This window comes from Phocoena sinus, chromosome 8 (genome assembly GCF_008692025.1).
Source record: "Phocoena sinus isolate mPhoSin1 chromosome 8, mPhoSin1.pri, whole genome shotgun sequence".
NCBI lineage: Eukaryota > Metazoa > Chordata > Mammalia > Artiodactyla > Phocoenidae > Phocoena > Phocoena sinus.
This window is the reverse complement of record NC_045770.1, coordinates 97,515,452-97,537,833: the sequence shown is the minus strand read 5'-3', so window position 1 is coordinate 97,537,833 and position 22,382 is coordinate 97,515,452. Positions and strand designations below refer to the sequence as shown.

The 22,382-nt window shown below is 51.1% G+C and overlaps 5 protein-coding genes across 9 annotated transcripts; 2 read left to right on the top strand and 3 right to left on the bottom strand.

The window, feature by feature from the left end:
- The first annotated feature begins 225 nt into the window (after positions 1-225).
- On the top strand, positions 226-1,328 carry C1QTNF4 (C1q and TNF related 4). Its single transcript, XM_032641838.1, has one exon. The coding sequence runs from the start codon at positions 231-233 to the stop codon at positions 1,203-1,205; it is 975 nt and encodes a 324-aa protein (XP_032497729.1). The 5' UTR covers positions 226-230; the 3' UTR covers positions 1,206-1,328.
- Positions 1,329-2,532: 1,204 nt separating this feature from the next.
- FAM180B (family with sequence similarity 180 member B) lies at positions 2,533-4,135 on the bottom strand. Of its 2 annotated transcripts, XM_032641979.1 has the most exons (3): positions 4,025-4,135; positions 3,123-3,193; positions 2,533-2,928 (listed from the first exon to the last, which is right to left on the bottom strand). In XM_032641979.1, the coding sequence occupies exons 1-3, from the start codon at positions 4,107-4,109 to the stop codon at positions 2,533-2,535; spliced, it is 552 nt and encodes a 183-aa protein (XP_032497870.1). In that variant the 5' UTR covers positions 4,110-4,135. The 2 variants fall into 2 exon arrangements, with proteins under 2 accessions (XP_032497870.1, XP_032497869.1); XM_032641978.1 differs by lacking the exon at positions 3,123-3,193 and having other exon boundaries at positions 2,533-2,963; positions 4,025-4,109.
- A 1,600-nt stretch (positions 4,136-5,735) lies between these two features.
- On the bottom strand, positions 5,736-10,581 carry NDUFS3 (NADH:ubiquinone oxidoreductase core subunit S3). Its single transcript, XM_032640416.1, has 7 exons — positions 10,411-10,581; positions 10,237-10,302; positions 8,998-9,095; positions 8,512-8,661; positions 7,497-7,622; positions 7,245-7,364; positions 5,736-5,987 (listed from the first exon to the last, which is right to left on the bottom strand). The coding sequence occupies exons 1-7, from the start codon at positions 10,490-10,492 to the stop codon at positions 5,820-5,822; spliced, it is 810 nt and encodes a 269-aa protein (XP_032496307.1). The 5' UTR covers positions 10,493-10,581; the 3' UTR covers positions 5,736-5,819.
- KBTBD4 (kelch repeat and BTB domain containing 4) lies at positions 10,569-15,431 on the top strand. 2 transcript variants are annotated; one of them, XM_032640412.1, is made up of 4 exons: positions 10,569-10,769; positions 11,587-12,207; positions 13,276-13,382; positions 13,831-15,431. In XM_032640412.1, exons 2-4 carry the CDS (start codon positions 11,619-11,621, stop codon positions 14,689-14,691), a joined length of 1,557 nt encoding a protein of 518 aa, XP_032496303.1. In that variant the 5' UTR covers positions 10,569-10,769; positions 11,587-11,618; the 3' UTR covers positions 14,692-15,431. The 2 variants fall into 2 exon arrangements, with proteins under 2 accessions (XP_032496303.1, XP_032496301.1); XM_032640410.1 differs by having other exon boundaries at positions 10,602-10,665.
- On the bottom strand, positions 13,225-21,147 carry PTPMT1 (protein tyrosine phosphatase mitochondrial 1). Of its 3 annotated transcripts, none has more exons than XM_032640415.1 (4): positions 20,284-21,098; positions 20,102-20,182; positions 17,491-17,629; positions 13,225-16,132 (listed from the first exon to the last, which is right to left on the bottom strand). In XM_032640415.1, exons 1-4 carry the CDS (start codon positions 20,455-20,457, stop codon positions 15,999-16,001), a joined length of 528 nt encoding a protein of 175 aa, XP_032496306.1. In that variant the 5' UTR covers positions 20,458-21,098; the 3' UTR covers positions 13,225-15,998. The 3 variants fall into 3 exon arrangements, with proteins under 3 accessions (XP_032496306.1, XP_032496304.1, XP_032496305.1); XM_032640413.1 differs by having other exon boundaries at positions 17,438-17,629; positions 20,284-21,092; XM_032640414.1 differs by having other exon boundaries at positions 15,793-17,629; positions 20,284-21,147.
- Positions 21,148-22,382: the final 1,235 nt, after the last annotated feature.

Sequence of the window (22,382 nt, the reverse complement as noted above, 5' to 3'; positions counted from 1 at the left end):
CCTCATACTAGATAAGGTGGGGGTGGGAGCCAACAATGTGTGTTTTAACAGGGTCTCCAGGTGACACTGAGGCCCCATGACGTTTTAAGAACCACTGACCTAGTCCAAGTGTGTAGGAAACTAGGAGTCCTAGTTGTGGGTCAACGGCGGGTCTGTGAAGGGAACCCGTCTCCAGGCCGCCCCTGCCCAACCCTTGTCTCCTTTCCTTCGTGCCTCCCCTCCCAGGCGCCATGCTGCCGCTCCTGCTGGGCCTCCTAGGCCCGGCCGCCTGCTGGGCCCTGGGCCCGGCTCTGGGCTCGACAGAGCTGCGCTCAGCCTTCTCGGCAGCACGCATCACCCCCCTGGAGGGCACGTCGGAGATGGCGGTGACCTTCGACAAGGTGTACGTGAACATCGGGGGCGACTTCGACGCGGCCACCGGTCAGTTCCGCTGCCGCGTGCCCGGCGCCTACTTCTTCTCCTTCACGGCTGGCAAGGCCCCGCACAAGAGCCTGTCGGTGATGCTGGTGCGAAACCGCGACGAGGTGCAGGCACTGGCCTTCGACGAGCAGCGGCGGCCCGCCACGCGGCACGCCGCCAGCCAGAGCGCCATGCTGCAGCTCAACTACGGCGACACGGTGTGGCTGCGGCTGCACGGCGCCCAGCAGTACGCGCTTGGGGCACCCGGCGCCACCTTCAGCGGCTACCTGGTGTACGCCGACGCCGACGCGCCTGCGCGCGGGCCGCCCGCGCCCCCGGAGCCGCGCTCGGCCTTCTCGGCGGCGCGCACGCGCAGCCTGGTGGGCTCGGACGCGGGCCCGGGGCCGCGGCACCGGCCCCTAGCCTTCGACACTGAGCTCGTCAACATCGGCGGCGACTTCGACGCGGCGGCTGGCGTGTTCCGCTGCCGCCTGCCCGGCGCCTACTTCTTCTCCTTCACGCTGGGCAAGCTGCCGCGCAAGACGCTGTCGGTGAAGCTGATGAAGAACCGCGACGAGGTGCAGGCCATGATTTACGACGACGGCGCATCGCGGCGTCGCGAGATGCAGAGCCAGAGCGTGATGCTGGCGCTACGGCGCGGCGACGCCGTCTGGCTGCTCAGCCACGACCACGACGGCTACGGCGCCTACAGCAACCATGGCAAGTACATCACCTTCTCCGGCTTCCTGGTGTACCCCGACCTTATCCCCGCCGGCCCGCCCGGCCTCGGGCCTCCGGAGCTCTGAGCCACGACCCGGAGAGGAGCCCCGGGCGGCCCGGGGCGTGCATGCCAAGCCGGGACCGCGGCCCGAAATGTCCCGCCGGCGCGAGCATGACGGCCCGCCCAGCGTGGCTGGACTCTGCGAATAAAGTGGGCCTGCGCCGGCGCCTGTCTGCTGGGGTCCTGCGCTTTGTCTTGACTGCAACGCTTTTGTCTCGGGCGGGGCGGGAGGGACTGACTACAGCTGGCCCCGGGTGGGGGTCGGAGGGCAGAGGTTAGCACTCAGTCAGGCCTTGGGAGGGCGAGGAGGTGGGAATGTGATTGAACCCTACTTGCCTAACCCCGATTTGGGCCTCCCCTTCATGTCCCATTCCAGTCAGTCCCTGTAATTCCTCCCCGTTGACCTACGACGTTACTTTTAGGGCCCATCTGGTTCTTTTTTGTGACAAGGGACTTCACCCCGCTGCCTCACTGGGGCTATGGGATTCAAGGAAACGGTACATTCCTTTTCCCAGTAGGGCGTGCGCATGGGACAAGCAGTTGATATCTGGTTGCCCTGATTCCTGCCCTCCCGGGATGAGGAGGGTGGTTTGCTCAAGGCACTGGTTAAACAACTTACTCTGAAAACAGAAGGACACCGGGCTGCAGGAGGCTAGACCAGAACATTTTATGGGATGAGCTACACAGGATCAGGACTACACCAGCCAGCCTCAGTCCCTTTCCAGCCTTACTCCCTCCTCTGAGCCTTGTCGATATAGACCAAAAAACACTTCTCACTTCCCTGCCCCCCAGAAGATAATGTTCCTCCACCTGCTTCCCTCCATTCCTCCAACAGACTGACCTAAAAATGTCCAGTCTATTCTCCTAGCCCACATGGGGTACTTACTTGGAGGCTTAGGGACTCCCAGAGCCTTGGTTGGGTTTAAAAGAGGTGTCTACATTAGGACTGGGCACTGAGCACTTACGAGTTTCCTGTAGATTCTGCCTCTCATGGGACTGCCTGGGTAGGAGTTGGAGGGTCTGACCTAGCCTTACTTGGGAGCTTCCCTTTCAGCATCCCTTAAACACACTTCTCAACCCTGACCCCTACACCCCCCCCACCACCACCACACACACTGCCTGCAAGTCCTGCCCTTAGGTCTCTGCCTGCTGCCTGGGACCCAGAGCCTGGGCCCAGGGAAGAAGATGGGGGAGGGGTAAGCTGGGGTCTGGGGTACAAGCCGAGCCCAGAGGCCCGAACACAGTGGGAAAAACCAGGTGCCAGATGGAGGCCCCTGGCCAAGATGGGTCTGGCTCAGGTAGGGGGCGGGGTGGAGGGGGCTGGGGTGGGAATGACAGGCAGAAGGGGAGGGTTAGGGGAAGGGGTCAAGGGTAGAGGCCGAGGGCCCCAGAGAAGGGGGCTGGCCCTGGGGGCAGAAGCCCTTGCACAGGTCCCAGAGTGTTTCCTGCGCCAGGAGGACGAAGACCTGGGCCCAGCGACCTCTCTCCTGAGCCTCACTAGCCACAGGGAGCCGGTAGACACAGGACAGGCCTGTGAGGAGCAGATGTTCAAAGTCCCAAGGGCTAAGAGGGGGTCCCTTCCGCAGGTCCTGGAACTGCTGCAGCCGCTGCTCGGCACCCTCCAAGTCGCTGGGCACAAGGTGCTGCAGGAGGAGACTGAGCCGGCGGCCGGGACGTGTGGATGCCAGTTCCTCGTCCTGGATGTGCAGCTGCCCCATGATATCCAGCTCCAGCCCAGACCAGAGCAGCTGCAAGGGGAGCCATGTAAGGGGTGGGCTGGGGCCTAGGGAGCGGGGCCGGGGGGGCATAAGCAGGCAGTAGGGCCCATGCTGGGTTGGCTCCCCTCCCCAAGCGGCCCCAGCTTGAGGCATCCCCCTTCCCAACCCTGAGCTTAGGGACATCTGGACACTCCCACCCCCATGTCCCAGGCTGGAGGAAAGACCTCAAACATCACTTCCGGGGCCTCTGGCTCCTGCAGGCCATCTCCCACGTTGGTGCTGTCCATGGGCTGCCCTGGGGCAGCAGAGAGGAGTCAGGGCCCTGCCAAGCTCCACCCTGAACACCCCAACCTCCCACGAGTCCCTTCAAGCTGCCTGGTAGGGGTGCCTAGAGGTTCTTCTATCTACAAAAGAACAGGAATGCCATCCCATGTCCACCTCCCCCTACACACATATGCACATTGACATTCACTCTCTCATTCACAAGGCATAGGTCTTGTGATCCCAAAAGCATCATCCCAAAGCCAGATACTGTCTTGGCAAATGTCCAGGACTCCTCCTTGAACTTCTACAGTTCACTTGGCCAAGGGCTCCAGGCCAACGGGTCACAAGACACTTCACTTCCCATTTCTCCTTCCTATATAATCATCTAGGGACAGCGTGACCTGAAACTGCCAGTGACCCTCCCCAAAGGTCAAGGACCCCTTTGAGAAGAACCTATTTCTCTCCTGCTTCTCGGTAAGTGACCGTGTGCAAGGCAGGGAGGCCAGGCAAGGCAGGATGTCTGTTGCAGCTTCCTTCACCCCTCTTCTGGGGTGCTGCCTAACCCTTGGAATGATTGTCCTAAGCCCAGGGCAGGTTAAGAGGTCCTCCTTTGCACACCAGCCAGAATAAGCCCCAGGCCCATTGAAAGCACCTAGGGCTATCTCCGCTCACTTCACCCCGACCCTTCTGGTTCTGGATGGGGCCCACACCTTTCCCTCCCCCACCCCACAGCACAGGTCAGCCTGCTACCCATCATGCCCTCAGTTCCTAAGCCCTGCTAGGCTCAGATAGGACCAAGTGTAACTGCTGTCAGCCAGCAGCCTTCCTTGGCTCCTGTCCACCCCACCCTAAGGCCCCGTACCTGCACGGTGCTGGGTTGTAGTCACCCCAGGGAGGAAGCAAATGGCTACCATTAACCAAGCCAGGAACTGCATCGTCCCAGCCATGGCCCACCACGTCCTCTGAGTCTTATTCTCCCCGGCTGCTCTCTGCACCTCTGTCCGCCTGCCACACACCAGGGCTCCAACTTTCCACTGCAGGCTCCAGCCGTTCCCTGCTTGTGTATCATTCTTCTGTGCTTAACAGGGAGGGGCTGGCTCTGGCTTCCTTGGGGCTCTTTCCATCCCACAGAAATGTGGAATCTGTGGTTGTTGGCAGTAAGAGCCTGGCTCCTGGCTTGTCAGGCCCTTAGCTTATTCCTGCCCAGATGGGCGGGATGCTTAGTTAATAGGAAGAACGCGTTTGATAGCAAACAGCTCTGACTTAGCCCTCCGAAAAGGTAGGCAAGAGGGGGGCTTCCCTGGTGGTGCGGTGGTTAAGAACCCACCTGCCAATGCAGGGGACACAGGTTTGGGTCCTGGTCTGGGAAAATCCCACATGCCGCGGAGCAACTAAGCCCGTGCACCACAACTACTGAGCCCACGTGCCACAACTACCGAAGCCTGCACGCCTAGAGCCCGTGCTCCGCAACAAGAGAAGCCACTGCAATAAGCCTGTGCACCGCAACAAAGAGGAGCCCCCGCTCGCCACAACTAGAGAAAGCCTGCGCGTCCCAACTGGAGAAGGCCCGCGCACAGCAACGAAGACCCAACACAGCCAAAAATAAATAATTTTTTTTTTAATTAAAAAAAAAAAAAAAGGTAGGCAAGAGCCCAGACAGTTACACTACTATCTGTCGTCACCCCCAAAACATTCTGCAGCTGAGTCCAGCCCCTGACACCCAGTCCAGCCCAGCCCAGTCCGGCCCAGCCTCCAGGGAGCCCCTCAGTAGCCAAGAGCAACAGCTGCAAAGCCTGGTCTTCCAACTGCCTGGTGTGCTGGCCGAGCGGCCCACTGACTGACAGGCAGAGAAACACTCCCACCTCAGGCACGCAGCCAGGGGCTGAACAGACTGCACACTGGCCGGGTGCGGAGTGCTGCTTCCTGGCAGACAGACCTGCAGCTCCTGATTGTCTTTTGCCCCAGACTGGGACCCCCTTTGCTTGCTTATAGCATTCTCACTTCAGGCCAGAGTGCAGGAGGATTCCCTTAGCCCAAGCATGATGGGCTGTCAGCTTGCAGGGAGCAGGACACAGGGTTCAAAATGAGCTGAAGCTCTTCTTGGCTCTGACTGTTGGCCCATGGAACCCTGCGATTGTTTGCATAGGAGGAGGATGAGGGTGGGTGGAGGGTGCCCTATTTCCACCCAGGCCCCTGGAGCCATCAGCTGCCGCCAGACAGTATGCTGTGACAAGGGGCTTTCTCCAGCAGTTGTTGAGACCCCTCCAATTCTCAGGTGAGGCCCTGCCACACCCATCCTGAGCCCTGTGGATTGTGAGAACTTTCAATTTCAGCTCCAGAATCTCTCTCTCAGAAGTATATCCAGGGCTTCCCTGGTGGCGCAGTGGTTGAGAGTCTGCCTGCCGATGCAGGGGACGCGGGTTCGTGCCCCGGTCCGGGAAGATCCCACATGCCGCGGAGCGGCTGGGCCCGTGAGCCATGGCCGCTGAGCCTGCGCGTCCGGAGCCTGTGCTCCGCAACGGGAGAGGCCACCACAGTGAGCGGCCCGCGTATCACAAAAAGCACACAGGAAGTGGTGAATCTAAGTAGGATTTTATTTACAGGGACGCTCAATGATAGATATGGCGCTTTCTAGGATACACATGCCTTCCCTGAAACTACTTGGTTTCGGGGTTCTTGTCTCCAGCTTCAAGCCTGAGACTCTCGGGGGGCTGGCGATAGGCAGGGAAAGTCTCCCAGGGGCTGTTCAGATCAAACTTGCGGAACTCTTGGGCCAACTCCACCGGCTCGGCCACCACCCGCTTCACCTCATCGTCATAGCGTAACTGCAGAAGAAAAAGGCAGGCTTGAGCACTAAGGAAGACCTTGCTACAGCCACTAAAGGCCCACTTTCCCAAAGCCTTCCTCAGCCCCTTTACTTCTCTGTCCTTGACTCCTATCCCAGCCTCTGTAAGTCTCCATCCTCATCTGTGTTACCCATCAGATCACAACCCAAACAGTCTAAAATGGCCTCTATCTCATGCCCTGCCATCACCCAGGCAGGCCCCCCTGCCCACCATCCCCACATCAGGAGCTCTGAGCTCCTTTTCCACCAGAACTGACTTTGCTCACCCATCCACACATTCTTTTTCTTTTTTGCTGCACTGTGCGGCTTACAGGATCTTAGTTCCCCAACCAGGGAATGAACGTGGACCCATGGCAGTGAAAGCGTGGAGTCCTAACCACTGGACCGCCAGGGAATTCCCTCAACACACTCTTACAAATTGACAGTAAGCGTTTGCCCATGATGAGGGAGCAAGTCAGTGGCTGGAAACAACAAACCTAAGCTGGCAAGCACTCAAGTTCAGGCCCTGTGGCCTTGGCATTATCACTGCCAAGATGCAAGGCAATACATGTGGCATGGCTTTTCTTGTTATTGGAAGATCAGTTGGATAAGGTAAAGACAACTGAGTGCTGGGAATGGGACCATGCTAAACTAAACACTAAAAAAACAGGAGCATTTGGGTATGAAGTGATGGGCTGGATTGCCACTATCCCAACATTTCTAAAAAGTTACTTTGCTACAAAATCACGTGTGTATATAATAAACCATCTTCCTGCTAATAACCTGCAACCTTTTGCAATCGTAAAGTAAAGCACTGAAATTCTTTATAAGGCTCTTACAGGCAATTGTTACTGGTCTTGCCTCTGGCCATTCTCAAGGGCTGAACATGTAGTGTCTTGCCTTCTCAGAGATCCAGGGCAGGGTAAAAAGATACTCCACTTTCAGATCTTGGTGACAAACTGTGTCCTTAAGTCTGCCTTGGTCATTAAAATGACCATTAAAATAATGGCTAACATCAACTGAACATTTACAATACTCCCCTTTTAAACATACATCAATTAGTTTTCTGCAAATCTACTATTGTTAAGTACTATTATTGTCCCTATTTTGCAGATGACAAAACTGTGTCAGAGTGGAGCTAGGATGGAATCCAGTACTGATGCTCTTAAGCCACCACAATCCAATGGCCGTAATTCCTGCCCAGGATCTCTACCAAGTCCTCCCTGCCCAGACTGCTGCCCAGTTCCAAGGCTCCTACCTCAACATAGCCAGACAGGGGGAAATCTTTCCGGAAAGGATGTCCCTCAAAACCATAGTCTGTTAGGATCCTTCTTAGGTCAGGGTGGTTAGCAAAGAAGACTCCAAACATGTCCCAAATCTAGAAAAAAGAGGCACTCAGGCAACCAGCCATCACAGCCAACGCAGGGTGAGGGGCTGCACCGTATCCAGTAATCTCAGTCAGTTCTGCAACTCCGGCCCAGAGGTGGGTCCACCACGCCCAGTAACTCACCTCCCTCTCATACCAGTTGGCTGCCTTGTACACAGACACAGAAGACTCAATGGGTGTCAGCTCATCTGTATAGGTCTTCACACGGATCCGGGAGTTGAAACGCAGAGAGAGCAAGTTGTAAACAATCTAGGGAGAATGGAGGGAGCTGGAGGACCAAGAGGACCACAGGCTGAGGAGTCTGGGACAGAAGTCCCTGAGCGGGAGCACAATAATGAGGATACAGGGTGGGTTAAAGTTCCACCCTGTGAACCTGCCTTCTGTCCCGAAGTTCAAAACCTCAAGATGCTCTTATACTTGCAACTACTTCCAAAGGCCTAAGCCACACTCTAGCTCAGCCTGTCAGCATGCTTGTCTTCGCTCATGCTACTGGATGCCTCCCGACCTGCCCTCCCTCACTGGGCTAATTCCTGGTCTCCTAGTTAGCCATTAAGATTCAGCACAAACTTTCTCTCTCCGTTCACAAAAGCCTCCTAGACAGGGCTAAGTGCCTCTCCTGTGTTCTTATAATATCCCATGAATTATGTTATTACAGTAAACTGTTTTATGTGTCCTTCCTCACTAGAGTGTGGGGGACTCCTGGAGGGCAGGTACTGGGTGTTATTTCTCTCTCAATCCCAGGATCTGGCAGAAAGTAGATGACCATACTAACAATAGCTATATGTATTGAGAACTTATTGTGTGCTAGCAGTCTACCTGTACTATCTCATTTAATCCTCACAACCACCCTATCAGATAGGGTGGTTTTACGCTTTTTTTGTACTTACTTTGCACATAAGAAAACTAAATTCAGAAAAATCAAACAAAATGTTTGAAGCCACACAGCCTACTGATGGCAAAGCTACAATTCAAACTCAAAGTCTGCCTGATTCCGAGGCCCTGGTTTAACTGCTGTGTTGTATTGTTTGACCTGAACAGAAACTAAGGAGGCTATGGTTCCCAAAGGTAGCTATCACCCTAAAACTGTTCTGTCCCCTTTCCCTCCTTTACTCTCCAAACCTCAAATCTCCTGACTGACCTCAAAACGGTTCTGCCGGGTGGGGATATCCACCGCTGTCAAGTCAGCCAAGGATTTGAATTGTGCATTGGTGTGATCCCTGAGGAAAGTCAGCACTGGGATGACTCCATCAGGATGGATACAGATCTCTAACTCATTGAAGCAGGACACCTGCAGACATGGAACAGGAGAGGAGAAGGAACAAAGTTACAGAGAGAGCAGCTAACTTCAGCTGGAGTCTCCTGATTAAAGGCAGAGAAAAAAGACCAAGTTGGGATGGAGGAGTCTGTGGTTTGATTCCAGGCTGCCCACTCCCACATGCCCTAAGAACACAGTTCTTTCTTTCACTGTTTTTTTGGGGTTTTTTTTGGCCGTGCCACATGGCACGTGGGATCTTAGTTCCCCAACCAGGGATCGAAAGTGCGGAGTCCCAACCACTGGACCGACAGGGAAGTCTCAACATGGTTCTTTCTTGACCCAAACCCGAACAACACTAGTGAATATTACCTGAACTTGTTGAACATACTTGGGCAGGATTTCAGCCACATACTCTCCAAAAGCTGAGAGCTGCTTGTGGGCCACATCATTCTGTGGTCTGACAGTGGCTGGAAGGAGAAGGCATATTTAAGAAAGGAAAGTAGAAGGCAGCAGCCAGCCCTGCATTCAGTCTCTTGAGCTTGTAAGGGGTGCTGTTTCCCAGTCAGGACTCCCTGCAGAACCTTGAGAAAGGTGAAGTGGAAGCTTCCTCTTCCATGGAACAGGAAGTGATGAAAACATAGGGAAAATGCCACCTACACAGTCCACAAAGACTCACCTTATTACTGCAGCTGGGGTGTTTGACCCTTTTCAAAACTACTCCATGGTTTTTCCTTCACAATGCCTGCATTTCTGCTAAAAGCAGCATATGTCTCAGCTCTCTTACCACACTAGAAGCTCTTTAAGTGTGAGAATCAGAACTTTTGCTTCTCTTTATCTCCTTAGCATCTGGCTCATAGCAGGTTCTCCAGCTAAGAACTTCAGGGCTGAAGAGCCATCACAGATTATGTAGTTGAAACCTTTTTTTTTTTTTGACATAGATGAAGAAACTGAGGCCCAGAAAGGGGGAAATGTCAGGTTTCTTGACTCCCACTTGGCTTATATTGACTGTAACTTATCTCCGTACACTCATTCGTACAACACTAAATCACTGAGCAACCACACATCATAGGCTGCAGAGTAACTGTTTTCTCTGCCTTTGGCAGCAGGCAGGCCTACTTTGTCACTTACTAGTGCTGTGATCCTGGGCAAGTTACTTCTCTGGACTATTTCCTGCTCTACAGTAGAAGAAGATAATACTATCTATCTCATAAGATTGTTGTGAAGACTATAATCATTCATTAATCGCTTAGCAAGGTGCCTGGCACACAATAAGCATTCAAGTAACGTGGGCTACTATTGTAACAAGACTCAGAGGCCCACAGTTTATGTTTCCTGCTTTCAAAGAGATGACAGTTTAATCAGAGAAAAAGGAAATCAGGGAAATGGACAAGGGGCAACAGGACCATAACAGAGAGGCCTAAGGGCACAGGGTGGGCCTGATTCTGCCTGCAGAGTGAGGACCATTGGAGTCAGCTCTCTTAAGGACAAACAGAGACTTGCCAGGAAACGCAGGAGAGGGCAGCCCAGGACAAGGGCAAACATCTGACAAAGGGAATGAACGGGGCCCCGCCTGTAGTCCCGAGAAGGGCCGGACCCGCACATACTCACGGCGCGTGTCTGCCGCGGCGCTTTCCCTCCTCACCGGCAGCAACAGCACCAAGGGTCTCCAGGCCACTGCATGTGAAGATAGACACCGAAGCGCAGGGTGAGGCCTGAGGAACTCCCTGCGCTGGGCGTGTAGCCGTTCCTGCCCCGGGCCTCAGCCAGCTGTCCACTGCTCACCTCTGGCCAGCGCAGCGGACCCCGCGAGCCCCAGCCAACACCCCCGAGCCGCTGCTGCCGCCGCCGCCGCCGCCGCCGCCATGTTCCCCGGATGCACTTCAGGTAGCCGAGGACAGATCCATAGGACACGGAGCCCCAAGGGCACGGACCGGAAACGGAAGTGTGCAACAGATCTTCTTCCGGGCGGACGCGGGGTCGGAAGCAGAGGTTCCGGGTTCCGGGTTCCGGGCTTCGGAATGAAAGGAGGGAAGGCAGGTGAGAAAGCGAAGCCAGCGGGTGGGGAAACCGTGAGGTGAACGTGCCCTAGCTTGGTGTGACAGAGGCTGGAGAGAAGGCAAGGATCCTAAGGAACCAGACTGGTGAGAGAAGAAGGGGCGAGAAGTCTGGGTTCCACATTCCACACCCCTCCCCCGCTCCCTGAGCTAAGCTTTTGATGAGGGCCGTTGGGCAAGGCTAGGGGGAGGGGGAGAGAAGAACGGTTTCCCTAGCGGCCGTTTCCCAGGCGACTCCAGGTGGAGCAGGAACCCTGCATGTGGCGATGGGCTTCCTCGGGCCCCGTGCTAGGGACGGCTGGGCTCCGTCTCGAGTTCTGGGAGGAAGCCTTGGGGAGTCATTAGGACGAGCGGGGAAGTGCCGGGGAGAGGCTCAGAAAAGAGCAAATGTGGATCTGAGAGATGTCCTAGGACAAACCTCAGATTGTAAGGTCTGGATTCCCTGCGCGGGGAAAGAGGGGCCTGGCCACAAGGACATGGGGATCTTTCTGGCAGGTTCTGCTGCCCCGAGCCTCACAAGTTTTATGCTAATAGTTATTTGGTTAGTAAGGCTTTTCCCCAGGCTTTTAAAATCATAGACTTTCTCCAATCCCTCGCTTTCATGTGTTGACCTAAATACCAGGCCTTTTGTTACATAAAGGAAAGGAGTATTCCGTGTTTTCTCAGGGAAACACCCAGAGTACGAATTTTTTATTTCATTAGGAATGTAATGTCATTGCAAGAGAGTGAGTCCAGCTTTGGTTGAAGGAGAACGTCAGAGATGTCATTAACAGGGCCAGGACTAAGGCTAATCTGGGCCGACTGTGCCCTCACTTTTCCCTTCTCCCTCCCTGCATTGGACAATTGGATTCATAGGCTGTGGCTATGGATTACTTCAATTATTCAGGGTGGTGGTGTTTTGCAGACAACTGGCAGAGAGAGAAGTTGGCTACTACCATGGAATCACCAGAGGAGCCTGGAGCATCCATGGATGAGAACTACTTTGTGAACTACACTTTCAAAGATAGGTCACACTCAGGCCGTGTGGCTCAAGGCATCATGAAACTGTGTTTGGAGGAAGAGCTCTTTGCTGATGTCACCATTTCAGTGGAAGGCCGGGAGTTTCAGCTCCACCGATTGGTCCTCTCAGCTCAGAGTTGCTTCTTCCGGTCCATGTTCACTTCCAACCTGAAGGAGGCCCACAACCGGGTAATTGTGCTGCAGGATGTGAGCGAGTCTGTTTTCCAGCTCTTGGTTGATTATATCTACCATGGGGCTGTGAAACTTCGAGCTGAGGAGCTGCAGGAAATATATGAGGTGTCAGACATGTATCAGCTGACATCTCTCTTTGAGGAGTGTTCTCGGTTTTTGGCCCGCACAGTGCAGGTGGGCAACTGTCTTCAGGTGATGTGGCTGGCAGATCGACACAGTGATCCTGAGCTCTACACTGCTGCCAAGCACTGTGCCAAGGCCCACCTGGCCCAGCTGCAGAGCACAGAGGAGTTTCTCCACTTGCCCCACCGTCTACTCACTGATATCATCTCTGGTAAGTTGAGAGAGGGGGAACATCATACCCAGCTACACCGGTATGATGTTCAGTGAATGTTCTAGTTTAGGAGAAGGGTACCCTCAGGCTTCCTGGTGTTAGTTTACATTATTATTCTTGATAAGAATTTAGATAACTTCTGAGAGAAAGTTGAGATTTAGTAGCTGATATCAGAGACAGAGTCCCTTCCAGACGAAGACGCTAGGAAAACAAAGCAACATTTCACAGTATATACAAATCTTGGATTGAAAAGAAAAAAAACAGCAGCACTTAGCCACAGAAAGTAGTGAGGAGCTATCTGCATTTATATTCTAATCTCTCTTGTGCGTAAGTGGTCTCATCCATTCTGTACTTTGCATGTATTTGTGGGACTAGTTACGTAAGTAAATTGACAGTGAGTCAAGATACCTAAATAAGAAGCTTCTCAAGTGATTTGCCAATTTTTAGGTAACAATCCTGACTCCACAAGTGAGGTATAACCATACTTCAAGTGTGAGTTTTGTAGCCTAGTAAATTGCTTCCATGGCAAGTAGGAGAATATCAAATCATCCATTTTGATTAAAAGAAACAAGGCAGGGACTTCCCTGGTGGCGCAGTGGTTAAGAATCTGCCTGCCAATGCAGGGGAGACAGGTTCGAGCCCTGGTCCAGGAAGATCCTACATGCCGTGGAGCAACTAAGCCCGTGTGCCACAACTACTGAGCCTACGCTCTAGAGCCCGCGAGCCACAACTACTGAAGCCTGTGTGCCTAGAGCCCGTGCTCTGCAAAAGAGAAGCCACTGCAACGAGAAGCCTGCACACTGCAACAAAGAGTAGCCCCTGCTCGCCGCAACTAGAGAAAGCCTGCGCACAGCAACGAAGACCCAACGCAGCCAAAAATAAATAAATAAATAAATTTATTTTAAAAAAAGAAACAAGGCAATTTTACGTTAATTTCTCATACACGTACATATACATACATGGTGGTAGTCTGACAAAGATGTTCACGTTTTTAAAGCCACTTGTTCTAAATTTCCCTTTTGGATTGTCAGATTGCCATTGACCATACCTTTCATCTGGTTTTTACAGATGGAGTTCCATGTTCCCAGAACCCAACAGAGGCAATAGAAGCCTGGATCAATTTTAATAAAGAAGAAAGAGAGGCTTTTTCAGAGTCACTCAGGACCAGCTTGAAGGTAAGGCAGATATCTTTAGGGTTGGGCACCATGATATCCATGCATTCCAGCCATTTATTGGCCTGGCCTCTTTGATGCTGGTAAATAAGTCTCTGGCTTGAAACTGATAAGAGCTGGGGAGGAGAATGTGTGTGTGAGACCAGAAGCCACCAGCCTCTGGGCTCCAAAGCTCCTTGAGAGAACTACTCTCATCATTACGTTACATTACATCATAGTACCAGCTCAGGATAATTATAAAAAAGGCTGGAATGAGTGTAACAGGTTTTCTCCTCCAGCATAAGATGCCTGAAAGTGATTAGAGGAGAGTCAGGATGACACACAGTAACTAGAGCAGAGTAGGTTAGAGCAAGGTACAAGTGTGCGGTCTAGGACCTTAAGGATATATATCTCAAGTGAGCCTTAGCCTAGAACTGATAAATACCGTTTATACCTTTAATTTCACCAATAGGAAATTGGGGAGAACGTACACATTTACCTGATCGGGAAAGAGTCATCTCGTACCCACTCGTTGGCTGTGTCCTTACATTGTGCAGAAGATGACTCCATCAGTGTAAGTGGCCAAAACAGCTTGTGCCACCAGATCACTGCAGCCTGCAAGCATGGCGGAGACTTGTACGTGGTGGGAGGGTCCATCCCACGGCGCATGTGGAAGTGCAACAATGCCACTGTGGACTGGGAATGGTGTGCGCCTTTGCCCCGTGACCGACTCCAGCACACCCTGGTGTCTGTGCCCGGGAAAGATGCCATATATTCACTGGGTGGCAAGACGCTGCAGGATACCCTCTCCAATGCAGTTATCTATTATCGGGTAGGTGATAACGTCTGGACTGAGACAACCCAGTTAGAGGTGGCTGTGTCAGGGGCCGCTGGTGCCAACCTCAACGGGATCATCTACTTACTAGGGGGGGAGGAGAATGACCTGGACTTCTTTACCAAACCGTCCCGACTCATCCAGTGCTTTGACACAGAGACAGACAAGTGTCACGTGAAACCCTATGTGCTGCCCTTCGCTGGCCGCATGCACGCAGCTGTGCATAAGGATCTGGTGTTCATCGTGGCTGAAGGGGACTCCCTGGTGTGCTACAATCCCCTGCTAGACAGCTTCACCCGGCTTTGCCTTCCTGAGGCCTGGAGCTCTGCCCCATCCCTCTGGAAGATTGCCAGCTGTAATGGGAGCATCTATGTTTTTCGGGACCAGTATAAAAAGGGGGATGCCAACACCTACAAGCTTGATCCTGCCACTTCGGCTGTAACTGTCACTAGAGGCATTAAGGTGCTGCTTACCAATTTGCAGTTTGTGTTGGCCTAAGGCTGTGAGGGGGAGAGCGGCTGACTTTTGCCCTCCCTTTCTCCAGCACCTACCCATCCAAACTCAAAGTCCCGGAGGCCCCCATTCAGGTACTATGTTATTTGTTGGCACATGTTAGAAAGGCAGCGCCTCAACCCTTGAACTCATAAGGGTGTTCCGTTTGGGGCTTTTTAGACTGCTGCTTCTCAGCTGGCTGCTTGAACTGAGAGTAGGCCAGCCTGTTCGCCATCCCCTTGTAATCCTGTGCCTCCCTACAGAGCACGTAGAGCAAGCCTCTTCTCCGCCCTTAGGCACAGCCTCCTCTCTTTACCTGATCAGTGTTACATAGAAGCACCCCTGATCCCGGGACAGGAGGAAAGATGCCCAGTCTTCCTTTTTTTCCATAGCCTGTTAAGTGACTAATTGGTCATTTTTCCACGAAGGATTAGGTGTTAGAGTTCTCCTTCAGGCTTTGGTTGGGAGAATGGACTAAGCTGAAGGTGTCCTTCACCAGCAAGAGTCTACCCTAGAATTTAGGACGTTTGTCTGTTGTTTTTCATCTGTCTGTCAAGAAATGTATACTTTGGTTTTATTTTTGGCTTATTCCAAGGAGTAAGCCAGAAAGAAGTAGAAAGAATTATTTCTGATTAATCGCAGAAACTTTTTTCAAACTCAAATATATAAGGTCTCTATTCTTTTAAAAGCTCTAAGCTAAGCCAAGAGCTAGGAACTGTTCATACAAATAAAAGTTTTTGAAGGGATATGTGTGTCTGTTTTGAATTCTGAAGGGGTGACTTCCTAAGGGAAACTAATTACATACCCACACATTTCTAAGTCAGTCACAATACTGATTGAATCCCATACTTCCTTGTCTGCATACAGGATGACTGCTCCAAGTGAGGAGAGCCCCATAGGGCCAGTGAATTAAGATTCTGACAGTGGCCAAGAGCCACAGCTGAGTATTTCTCTTCTCTTTTCCTAATGTTAAACGTCTTTGAGTTATGGGGGTAAATACCATTAGGCACAACATCAGGTGCATGACAGATTTCTTTGACCTTTGGAAATAAACCCTTATCCCTGTCCCATATCCCCAGGCCCCATGAATAGAAGCCACACTAAGTCTTCCTAGTCACACAACAGTGTTATTTCAAGAAAATCGAAACAAGACACAGGGAGTGAAATTAACCATTACTTAGCACATTTCTATTACGTCAAGTTTGGGCTTAAGCCCCTTTGGTCCTGTTAAACATTCTCATTCTGTAGCAAGCCAGGGTTGTCCTGAGTTCTTTCTAATCCATGTACTTCACATCTGCGATGTGTGACAAGTCTCATTCTTTGCTGCTCCTGCAGTGATCACCCTGTGGAACTCTCTGAGAACTTCCACCTGGCCAGGTCTGATGTAGATGTGTGACCGGATTTTGGTGATGGCTCTTACGGCCTCCTCTGGAGTCCAGTTGTACACCTGAAGTGCAGGGTTGGGAAATCAGACAAAGAAAGGACCAGGTGTTAGGGTGTCCTTGACCCAATAACAAGTGCTAAAGGGCTCTCAGAATTTCATTTCTTTAAAAATTCTACTTTGCAGGGAGTTAAAAGCTATGCCCCACATATTATAAGTGGGAGAGCACTTTAATCCCTTCAGTCAAAGTCCCACAATTGTATGCAATAGGCTGGGGGAGGTAAAGGGGGGGACCCAAATCAGTCTTTCTATCTAATTTTTATTCTGCCAAAGCCTGGAAATAGAAGGTTGAACACATGAAGCTGAGATCCTAAATTCAAGCGGGCATAGGCCTACTAGATGTCCTCTCTGAGCTAGGCTGTTGGTTACAAGAGTTTCCTGGAAAGACTACACAGTTGATGTTTCTATGCAACTTGTCACCATGTCTAGAAAAGAGTACTTTTAAAATTTAACTAGGAGGGCTATCTTTGTGTCCTCAGGATACTTACTGGTTTAGAACTCAATAGAACCAAGAAAGTATAGATTTTTAGCCTGCTGGTTCAGTTCTCACTTTGCCCAAAGTATCTCCTGACACCCAGTTTCCAGCAAAACAGAGTCCTAATGACCAAAGCTTTAGTATTGTTAAATCATATATTCACCAGTCCACAGTAACACAAGGCCAGGCTGTTTATCTTTACATTTCCTTTTTCCTTAAACTATCTACATTACTTAGTAAATGCTCTGCAGGGGCCTCACAGGTAACAAAAATGAGCCGGGGGTTTGTAACAGGAGAGGATGGACTAGAGTACTGGCTTCTAAATGTTTTTAAAAGCATCCCACCTGCCGATCATAACAAATTGATAGGCAAAATTCTGTTGGAGCCACTGTTTCTAGAAATTAATGTCCAGAACTTTACTCTGAAATACTTAAAGAAACGTGAGTCCTATAGAGCTGCAAGTGATGAGCACTATTATCTACAGAACTAGATTTCCTGACATGTTTATAACAAGTGTTTCTAGCCTTTTGCTGGTATTAGCATCCTTTGCAACTCCATTTTTTGAGTGCTTGTTCTAGGTCAGTGCTTGACATACTTTCTCATTCAAGCTTCACAACACATTTAGTTTGAGGAAATTGAGCAATGGAGAGGGGAAGCCACTTTTGCCTAAGGTCACACAGCTGGCCGGTGAGAAAGCCAGAGGTCAGCCTGTCTGCAAAGTTCAGGTGCTTTCCACCTCCCAACAGCCTGAAATTGGGAACATGGCTCCTAGCAAGGTCTGCCAGTAGACTGGAGATCTGCTGTAAAGGGGACCGGTCCAGAAAGACCTTTTCTACCTGAATCAGATATGCTGCCACCATAGTGGCACTTCTGGAACGCCCAGCCTTACAATGTACGTAGACAGACTGGCCTAGCGACTGGTACTTGAGAGCAAACTGGACTCCTTTCTGGAGGTTAGCCAAGGTTGGGACTCCGGTCATGTCTATCGTGCTGAGCCGCAGCTGCTCGACTCCTGCATTCTTCCACTCCTGGAACGAGGTCCACCAGCATAGAAAAGAAAATGAAAAAAGCCTGATGTGAATGTTAGGAAGATGGGCTCCCAAGAGGCAGCAAAACAACAAGGAAGCTTCACGGTTTACTACAATGTGAATATACTGTTTACTGTTTGCCTAAAAAGAAACTTCTTTGGGGGCTTCCCTGGTGGCGCAGTGGTTGAGCGTCCGCCTGCCAATGCAGGGGACGCGGGTTCGTGCCCCGGTCCGGGAAGATCCCACATGCCGCGGAGCGGCTGGGCCTGTGAGCCATGGCCGCTGAGCCTGCGCGTCCGGAGCCTGTGCTCTGCAACGGGAGAGGCCACAGCAGTGAGGGGCCCGTGTACCGCAAAAAAAAAAAAAAAAAAAAAAAAAAAAAAAAAAAAAAGAAACTTCTTTCAGAAATGTCTTTAAAATGGCTGACCTACATGGCTGGTCTTTCATCACACAACAGCAATGCTGCTGAGTTAGGATTATGTCCAAGATTTAAAGTGTTCTTAAAGTACCATTAGGAGCTTTAGTACCAAAGCTAAAAGTATTTGAATCTTTAGCTACAAAATACGAGCTGTATAAAATTCATCGACAAAAGCTGTGTAACTATTTTCGCATGATCCAGCTGCAAGGCTGGACTACTACGTTTTGCAAGAACTTTCTGTTTCTCTGTCCATAAGCCTCCTCTTTTTTACCACTTTTTTTGAGAGGGTATGTGGTAGAAAACAGAGTTCTTTTAAAATTAAAATAATGCACCTACTTTTGTTAGTGCAATATTATCACTTAGGAGGAAGAAAAGAATAAACAGGAGAAATAAGGCCTCTGGCAAACTGGGCAACTTTATTATTTTGCCTAAGACTTCAGGTAGGCTCCAGCTACTCTTGATATTAATCACTTTAGCAAACCAGAAACTTATGACTCCGAACGAGGATCAATATTTTATACAGCTCATGAAATTAACAAAAAACAGCAAAATCTGGCAGCATGGGGCTTATACATCAATTATGTCAGAAACACCTAGGGAGCTTGCTAAATGTTCAGATTCCTGGGACCCCACCCTAAAGTTCCTGAGTCAGAATCTCTGGGGGTTGTACCTAGGAATCTGCTAGTTTAACAAGACTGCCAGGTAATTCTTAGGCATATTAAAATGTGAGAACCACTGCCTTGGAGATTTCTCTAGGCTAGTGGGATAAGATAGCTGCTCACAAATGTCAATTGCCTCACACCCAGAGACGAGCACTTTCTGTGACTTGCTTCGCAGGATGGACCACGTTAAGGAACATTCACCATTTTGGGTAATAACTCCTGAGGTCTTGTGGCAAAATACTATGGGAAATCCAAGGAACTGTTACCATTCTTTAAAAATGTATGCCATCACTGATCAATATATTTTAAATGTGAGTCACAATTTTTTTAAGATTTCAAAAAAATCTACAGTTGAAATAACTGCATGTTCATTAGGCTCTATCAGTACAGTAAACAAGAAAATAATTGTGCAGTGCTAACAGAAGTCAAACACTATAAAGATAGGGCAGGACTTCCCTGGTGGCGCAGTGGTTAAGAATCCGCCTGGCCAATGCAGGGGACATGGGTTTGAGCCCTGGCCCGGGAAGATCCCACATGCCGTGGAGCAACTAAGACCATGCGCCACAACTACTGGGCCCGCATGCCACAGGTACTGAAGCCCGTGTGCCTAGAGCCTGTGCTCCACAACAAGAAAAGCCGCAACAATGAGAAGCCTGTGCACCACACAAAGACCCAACACAGCCAAAAATATAAATAAATAATAAATAAATTTATAAAAAAAAAAAAAGATAGGGCAACATCTAATAACCATTATGAACAGTTCCACAAATAAGCATTCACATCTAATGAAAATTATGATTTAGGCCTGAACTTTATTTATGACAGTGCTCTGGAGTTCCACTATCATCTCTAACATATATATAAAATTCCCTCAAATCAAAACCAAATGAACCCTATGCAGTTTTTGCAATGGGTTGTTTTATGATAAATTTACCGGGGATTGGCCGTAGCTTTTCTTTTTACAGTTTATAGGACCTTCATCTTGAATATCTAACAGTGTCTGATCCATACTTAGTGCTGAGTAAGTGTCAAATGAATGAAAGCAAGCCATAGAAAAGTTGCCTTTCAGTTCTGGTTACTGATTTGAGTTACCGACATTAAGAATACATTTGTGCACAAAGGAATAATCAAAGTTTGTCAACTCTACTTTTAAATGCCTTTCACATCAGATTTTATTTCACGATTAATTTCTACACCCAGCCGCAGCCATTTAAGCTTAGAGGGCCAGATCCTCCCTGAGGAGGCAAAAAAGCCTGGGACGCCTGTCTCTGCGGCAAGGTCACCTACAGCACCCCCTCCCCCAACCTCCTCCGGCTCGCCAGGCCCTGTGTGGTGGGCGAGGCCGGCGGGGCGCCTCGGCCCCAGGTCTGCCCACGGGCCCCGGCGCCTCACCTTTGGGGAGTTGCACAGGAACCTCGTCTCATACTCCTCGTTCATGGTGATCAGCCCTCGCACGTTCTCGTCCTGTACCAGCTGCCGAGGCAAAGAGGGGGCTCAGAAAGGGCCGCCGAGGCCCGGGCGGCGCTCGCCTGGCTCCCAGCCCCGGCGCGTTCCGGCCTCCCGGCCCGGCTCACCCGACGAGTCATGTTCCGCAGCGGCAGCGCGCCCAGCAGCACCGTGTTGTCGATACGGTTGTACCAGTCGCGGTGCGCCGGGCCCGGCATCTTCCCGCGGAACAGTGTGTACAGCAGCGTCGGGTAGAAGAGCACCCGGGCCAGGCCGGCCTCCAGCAACGTACCGGCCGCCATCCTGCCCTACCCGGCCCGGCGCAGCGACGACCTGCCCACTCCCGGGCTCGCGGGGGGCGCCCGCGAGGAGGGCCAGAAGAGCGACGAGGCCGAGGACTGCGAGTCGTCCGCCGCCTCCAGCGAAGGCCACACGGCCTCTTGAGCACCGAGACCTCGGGCCCGGCCCCCAGGGCCACTTCGGGAGAGCCTGGGCCCCGTGGGACCGGCACCGTGTCTCGGAAGGAGGGGCCGCCGGCCTCGGGGGAGGGACCAGGGCTTCCCGGGCGGGAAACTGGGACCCCTGACGAGGGAGGGCGCGTCCTCGGTCCAAGGTTGTGAGTTTGCCGCGTGTGAAACTGTGATCGCTGCCTGTGCCATTGACCCCCCTCCCGAGGGAGGGGGCTGGGACTCCAGGTGAGGAGGTCTCTGACCCCTGCGTGTGAAACTATGACCCCGACCGAGGGAGGCGGGGCCCTGGCCAATGGCCAGTGGGCCTGTGACACCTTCCCCAACTACCGGCCAGAGGGAGGGGACTGTGATCCCAGGTGAGGGTGTGACCCACCAAACGGGAGACATGACAAGGAGACTCTATGGTAGGGGGAGCCCTGAAGGAGAGACTGGAAGGGACTCTGAGCTTTTAAGTAGAGAGGCTTGTTGGAGAGGCCCTGATCCTGGACAAACAGGGGAGCTGGGTTCATCTGGCCCTTCCTTCCCAACCTACCCCCCATCTGCCTGAATTCATGGCTGCCTCCTCCTGCACAAACTGCAATCAGTATGTGTGTGTGTGTGTGTGTGTGTGTGTGTGTGTGTGTGTGGAGTGAAATATATCAATGTTATCTACACTATTTATGAAAATATATTAATATTAAACATATTATGATAAACTTAAATATAAAACCCACAACCTGCAAATAGGCGAGAGGAATAGTTGTAATGCTGATTATTTATATTTAAATAGTACTCTGAAACGTGCATCTTGTGCTTTTTAAAAAGGTTTATCTCCTTATAAAAGTAATACATATTCATAACAACTGGAAAATACAGGGAAGTAGCATAATCCTACCACCTCAAATACATTTGTTTTTTCTTCCAGTTTTCTTTTCCATTAAATTTTTTTTTTTTTTTTTTGTGGTACGCGGGCCTCTCACTGTTGTGGCCTCTCCCGTTGCGGAGCACAGGCTCCGGACGCGCAGGCTCAGCGGCCCTGGCTCACGGGCCCAGCCGCTCCGCAGCATGTGAGATCTTCCCAGACCGGGGCTCGAACCCGTGTCCCCTTCATCGGCAGGCAGACTCTCAACCACTGCGCCACCAGGGAAGCCCCTACAATTTTTTAATATAAGTTTATTTATTTTTGGCTGCTTTGGGTCTTTGTTGCTGCACTCCGGCTTTCTGTAGTTGCGGTGAGCGGGGGCTACTCTTCATTGTGGTGCACAGGCTTCTCATTGTGGTGGCTTCTCTTGTTGTGGAGCAGGAGCTCTAGGTGCATGAGCTTCGGTAGTTGTGGCTCGCGGGCTCTAGAGCACAGGCTCAGTAGTTGTGGCGCATGAGCTTATTTGCTCCGCAGCATGTGGGATTTTCCTGGATCCGGGCTCAAACCCGTGTCCCCTGCATTGGCAGGCGGATTCTTAACCACTGCGCCACCAGGGAAGTCTGAAAAGAGAAATTTAAACCACAGTAAAGTATCACTCCACTTCTACCAGAATGACTAAAATTAAAGGACTGATAATACCGAGTGATGATGAGGATGCACTGTTAATATTTTAATATTCTTTCTGGGTTTTGTCTCTTTCAACGAACACATTCTCTAACAAAAATGGGATTGTTCTGTACCTGTTAATTTCTTACCTGCTTTATTCACTAAGCATGGGTCATGAATATTTGCCCACAATTAAATATTTTTCTGTATCATTATTTGAAAAAATATATAATATTCTAGGCTATGGCTA